The sequence below is a fragment of the Mobula birostris genome, chromosome 9, assembly GCF_030028105.1.
Source record: "Mobula birostris isolate sMobBir1 chromosome 9, sMobBir1.hap1, whole genome shotgun sequence".
NCBI classification, from domain to species: Eukaryota; Metazoa; Chordata; class Chondrichthyes; order Myliobatiformes; family Myliobatidae; genus Mobula; species Mobula birostris.
The window spans coordinates 29,545,333-29,551,332 of NC_092378.1; the positions used below are offsets into that span (position 1 = coordinate 29,545,333).

The 6,000-nt window shown below is 42.8% G+C and overlaps 1 protein-coding gene across 1 annotated transcript in view; it reads right to left on the reverse strand.

The window, feature by feature from the left end:
* rtcb (RNA 2',3'-cyclic phosphate and 5'-OH ligase) overlaps positions 1 to 5,783 on the reverse strand; it is a 43,086-nt gene extending 37,303 nt beyond the window's left edge. Inside the window, exon 1 of the mRNA XM_072267688.1 lies at positions 5,619 to 5,783. Coding sequence (XP_072123789.1) covers positions 5,619 to 5,711 — 93 coding nt within the window. The 5' untranslated portion in view covers positions 5,712 to 5,783. The remainder of the gene's footprint in view (positions 1 to 5,618) is intronic.
* Positions 5,784 to 6,000: the final 217 nt, after the last annotated feature.

The window sequence follows — 6,000 nt, forward strand, 5'->3', positions numbered from 1 at the left end:
TCAAAAATTTTTTGATCAGTTTGCTGTCTTCTTGGCTGTCATGTGCTCCTAAAAAATAACAGTGCCATCTCAAAACTTAGTTAATTGGCAATAAAAGAGCACAACAAAAGATGCAAATGTTTTTTTCTTGAGGATTGGAAAAAAAAGACACTATCTGAAGCAAAGAATGTATCGTCCTCTACTAAATTAATTACATTTTAAACTGATTGGGGCAATTTTCAGGGACTGGTACATTAAACACACTGAAATACCCAAATATACTTGAAGAATTTTGATATACCATAATTACATTACCAAACTAGTAATCCAGAACAATTTGAAGATCTGAATTCACCGAGGCAGGTGAATTGAATATTTTGCTAACAATTCAGAATAAAAGAACAAAGTACTGGCTTAGTAATGATAACCAAAATTTACTGGATTCTTGTAAAACACACTTAGTTTATCTGGCAGTGAGGAAATCTGCCATCCTTACCCAGACTGGTCTATATGTAACTTCAGATGGGTAGACTCTGAAAAGGCCTAATAAGCCACTCTGTTTAAGGGCAACTGGGGGGAGGGGGGGTACCTAGTGCCCCAATGCTGAATAAATATCAGTACTTTTTATTTCCTTAAAATCAATAAAGCAAAATGTCCCTATGCACCAAATAAATAATTGATACAAGTCAGTTTTGATAACACAATCAAAACCTTTTATACTTCCATCTGTTGCCAGTCCCAGTCAAGCCTACCACTAAAGCATCAGTGAAGACAATTTTTAAGTATATAATACAGAACAGTACAGCATAGTATGGGCCATGTGGCCCACAATGTACTGACCTATACAAATCTACTCCACAGTCAATTTAACCCTTCCCTCCTACACAGCCAATAACCCTCCATTTTTCTTACTTCCAATCCCTGTCAAAGTCTTCTAAATACCTCTACTGTATCAAAGTATGGGAGGATATCTAAAATAAATCTGATAAAAATATCACTCAAGAAAAATCTAAACAACTTTATCCCCAGATTTTTCCTGATGAATGCTTAGCCTCATCTACCCTCCTCCCACATGCTGAACTCTTCTTCACGTCAACATCATATGCTGCTTCCATACCCAACGCTCAACGCGCGCGGCCGCTCTGAATTGATATCGTATTTGTGAAGTAGGATGCCGTGCACAATCCTGATTTGATGGAGACAGCCATGAGAAGCACGGAGGAACATCTGGAGAAACTTCTGAAATGCCTGCTTCACTGCCGCTGCTACTGTGCGATCGAGAATCTCCGGAGGGGGTCAAAGCGCTCGGCAGAGATGGTGCTCGGTGTCGGAGGGCTGGTCAGAGGCTCAAAGTTTTCGGATGGACTCAGAGTCGGACTGTGATTGGGGTGCTTCCAGGGTGCTGCATTGGCAAGTGTGCAGCGCTGGAAGCTCATAGCAGGAAGTTTTCTTCCTTCAACTGTCTGCGTGAGATGATGGGACTTTCAAGAGGCTTTGAGACTTTTTTCTTACCATGCCCATGGTCTGTTCTTATCAAATTACAGTATTGCTTGTACTGTTGTAACTATATGTTATAATTATGTGGTTTTTGTCAGTTTTTTTTTTAAAAGTCTTGGTTTGTGTTTCTGTGATATCATTCTGTAGGAACAAATTGTATCATTTCTTAATGCATGCATTACTAAATGACAATAAAAGAGGACTGCGTGTCCTCATAATCTAATCTAATCAATTTAGCTTCCTGCAAGGGCTGCCTTGCTCCAGGGCTCATCATAATTTTGGTCCAAGCATGAAGAAAAAGAGTTGAACATTATAAGCAAGTTAGAAATGATTCCTTTTAATCTCAAGGCAATACTTGTTGAAGCGTATTATTTCAATAAATTTGGGAATCAATGAGCAAACACTTCACTGGCTTAAGTCATATGTAGCACAAAGGAGCATGCCTATGGCTGCAGATCAATCTTATTCACAGGAGAGCTTGGTAAAAGTTACTTAACTGCTCTATGCATAACCATCTTCAGCTATGAAAATTAAGACTCAGGAGGCAGTTGACGGACCCATTAAATTCCTACCAACTGCTTTAAGAATGATTTGTTTGATTTCAACTGCCCACTCTTTCACCATAGTCCTGCAACTTTTCTTTAAGACCCAAAACAATTTTCTGTCAAAATGCCCCAGTTAGCATTGGTATTGGTTTATTATTGTCCATGTACCAAAGTACAGTGAAAAGTTTGTACAGTACTTATATATTGTTCATACAGTTCAAATCATTAAACAGTGCATTGAGATAGAATACAAGGTAAATGAAATGCACAATAAAGTGTAAAAGCTACAGAGAAAGCGCAGTGCAGGTAAACAATAAAGTGCAAGATCAAACAAGGTCGATCGTGCGGTCCAAAGTCCATTTTATCATTCACGAGTCTAATACCAGTGGGATAGAAGCTGTCCTTGAACCTGGTGGTGCATGCTTCCAAGCATTTGTACCTATTGCCCAATGGGAGAGGGTGAAGACAGCAGTATCTGGGATGAACGTGGTCTTTGATTATCCTGGCTGCTTTACTGAAACAGAGAAAGGTATAGACAGAGTCTATAGAGGGGAGGCTGGATTTTTTTATGTGCTGAGCTTTGTCCACAACTGCACAGTTTCTTGAATTCACAGGCAGAGCAGCTGCCATACTATGCCATTATGCATTCAGATAGGATGCTTTCTGTAATGCATCAGTAAACGTTGGAAACTGTTGCAGGATGCATTCCTTCTGATGAAGTAATGGTGAGCTTTCTTGGCTATGAGATCAATGTGGATGGCTCAGGACACACTATTAGTGATGTTCACTCCTCTCAACCTCAGTGTCAGTGATGTAGACAGGAGCATGTACTTTGCCCCTCTTCCTGCTTCAGCCAGGAAGTTCCAAATCCAGCGAACTTAAATGTAACTGATGACACTTTTGATCTCATCAACCCGCACAAGTTGGCTCCAGGTTATGAATGCCCGATTTATTCCGTTAGTTAGAATTACATTCTTACAAATACAAGATTAAAGATCAGCTTTATTTGTCACGTGTAAATTGAAACTTTCAGTAAAATGGAAGTTTTACATCAACATCCAACACAGTCTAAGGATTGGGCTGGGGTCAGCCCACAAGTGTCACCACACTCTTGGAGCCAACACAGCATGCCCGCAACTCACTAACCCAAACCATACGTCTTTGGAATTTGGGAGGGAACCCAAGCACTGAGCAGAAACCCACACAGTCATGGGGAGAACGTACAAACTCCTTACAGACAGTGGTGGGATCCCCGCTCGGTGATCATTGGTGCTGTAATACTGTAACTGTTACAGTACCATGCTGCCCCATTGGAAATGAGAACACAGGATGTCAATTTTATCACAGAACCAGTGGAAGTAGAATTACTCTGGAATCCATAAACCAACTCTGCTTCCTTAAAAGGAGCAGCCAATGGCATTTTGTGTGTCGTGCTTGGGTTTCCAGCACCTGCAGATTTTCATTGTCAATGATATTTCCATGCCATTTATAATGAGACTACATGACATGAAAGTCGATGACTCAGCTGCGAATGCAAGGTAAGAATTTGCTAGCTCCTGATATCAGTTTGTTCTCCCCATTTTAAATGTTGGGCTGAGCCAAGAATCCAAATACCAGGACACATCCAAGTGCAGGCCTTCCCCAGGATACAAATGCCTAACAGACAGCCATGCACAATCTCCATTAAATATTTGTTTTATTGACTGGGTTACAGCAGGTAACAGGCCTTTCAGGCTGCACCCCACACCCCCACCCCCCAGCAGTCCCGATTTAGCCCTAGTCTAATCACGGGACAATTCACAACGATCAATTAATCTACCTACTGGTTAATCTTTGAACTGAGAGAGGAAACTCACAGAGTCATGGGAACAATGTACAAACTCCTTACAGGAAGCAGTGAGAATTAAAACTGGATCACCTGCACAGTAAAGTGTTGTGCTACACTACACTACCGTGCTACCCTAAATATTATTAAACACATAATTACATGTAATCTCACCACTGTCTCTTGAGAACACTTTAATTGATACTTGGGTAGGGATATGCATCAAACCCACTACTTACGCCCATCAAAGCCTGGGCATAAAGCCATTTAACTTGGTGTCCTGCCAAAGGGTTTCGACCCAAAACATCGCCTGTACTCTTTTCCTAGATGCTGCCTGGTCTGCTGAGCTCCTCCAGCATTTTGTGTGTGTTGCTCGGATTTCCAGCTGCTGCAGATTTTCTTGTGTGCGAACCTGGGACATGCTATTCTATACCGTTGTAATGGAAAAACAATAAATAAATGTTCATAAACAACAGGAATTCTGCAGATGCTGGAAATCCAAGCAACACACATCAAAGTTGCTGGTGAACGCAGCAGGCCAAGCAGCATCTGTAGGAAGAGGTGCAGTCGACGTTTCAGGCCGAGACCCTTCGTCAGGACTAATGCTAAGGCCCCACCTCCCCCTCGTACCCCATCTGTTACTCATTTTTATGCACACGTTCTTTCTCTCACTCTCCTTTTTCTCCCTCTGTCCCTCTGAATATACCTCTTGCCCATCCTCTGGGTCCCCCCCCCCCCATGTCTTTCTTCCCGGACCTCCTGTCCCATGATCCTCTCGTATCCCCTTTTGCCTATCACCTGTCCAGCTCTTGGCTCTATCCCTCCCCCTCCTGTCTTCTCCTATCATTTTGGATCTCCCCCTCACCCTCCAATTTTCAAATCCCTTACTCACTCTTCCTTCAGTTAGTCCTGACGAAGGGTCTCAGCCTGAAACGTCGACTGCACCTCTTCCTACAGATGCTGCTTGGCCTGCTGCGTTCACCAGCAACTTTGATGTGTGTTAAATAAATGTTCATGTTAACCGGCCCTGATCATTACACATTACTGTGGAGGTACGGTTATCGTATCGAGTTTGTGTATTTTCCAATTTATGGACAAAATCGATTTATGTTTGTAAAACACCTTGGCTGAACAGAGGAGCACTTTTAGTAATAGATTAAGACAACTGCGCTACTCCAAAGAGCGCTATTTGAGGTCATTCTTATCCTCTGCCACTAGGTTCTATAGGCGGGGAAGTGATGACCCCCCTCCTGTTATACTGTTTGAGGTAACTTTATTTTTTATTCTTTTACTTCTCTTCTAATAATTGTATATCTGTGCACTGGCAATGCTACTGTGACACCGCAATTTCCTTTGGGATCAATAAGCATCTATCTACCTATCTAAAAACTGAGCCTATGAAACTACGTTGCCGACTTCCAACTGCGGGCAATTTCAACTCTTGTTTTGTAGTCTATAAAGAGTCATGGGGAAAAGAATCAGAGAAAATCCCTGCCTGCTCTGCGCCCAACAGCTGAGAATATAGTATTACTACAGTAAAATGGAGAGCCAAGTATGCACATGTGGCAGAGTTAGAGAGGTGAGGCGCCCTTGTAGTGCCGGGGAAAGGAAGGATGCTCTGGTTTGGTGGTGTGGATACCGTGGCCCGGGTTAGAGGGGAGAAAGGAGGTTGTACCGAACGTAAAGGGAAGCTCCGCCCAGTGGCGAGGCAACAACGAGGGCGCCTGGAGGCCAGGCCGTGCTGCGTTTCTGCATCTCTGCAGCAACTTTACCTGCATGTTGGGTACGAAGCCTTGCTTAATCCTCCAGCAGTTCTTGTGAATTTTGTCCAGGTAACCGAGCTCATCGTTGTAGCTGCGACTCATGGCGACGACTTCGCCGGCACCGAGCGAACGGACGCACACGACGACAGCTCAGCTATAGGTCCCGCCGCAACCCAAAATAGTCACACCAGGCAATGCGTTACCGCGTTTTTTTTTTCAAAATACCAAACCAGAGAAGAACAGATTTTTTGATATATTGAGCTAGGGTCTTTAAATAATTGGCCATATCTCAATGCATCAGTTTTATGCTCACCACTACGGTAAATATCAATATTGATTTTTAGAAAACCAGTTTAAGAACTTAACTTCACTCACCCCATCACTTGGTCGG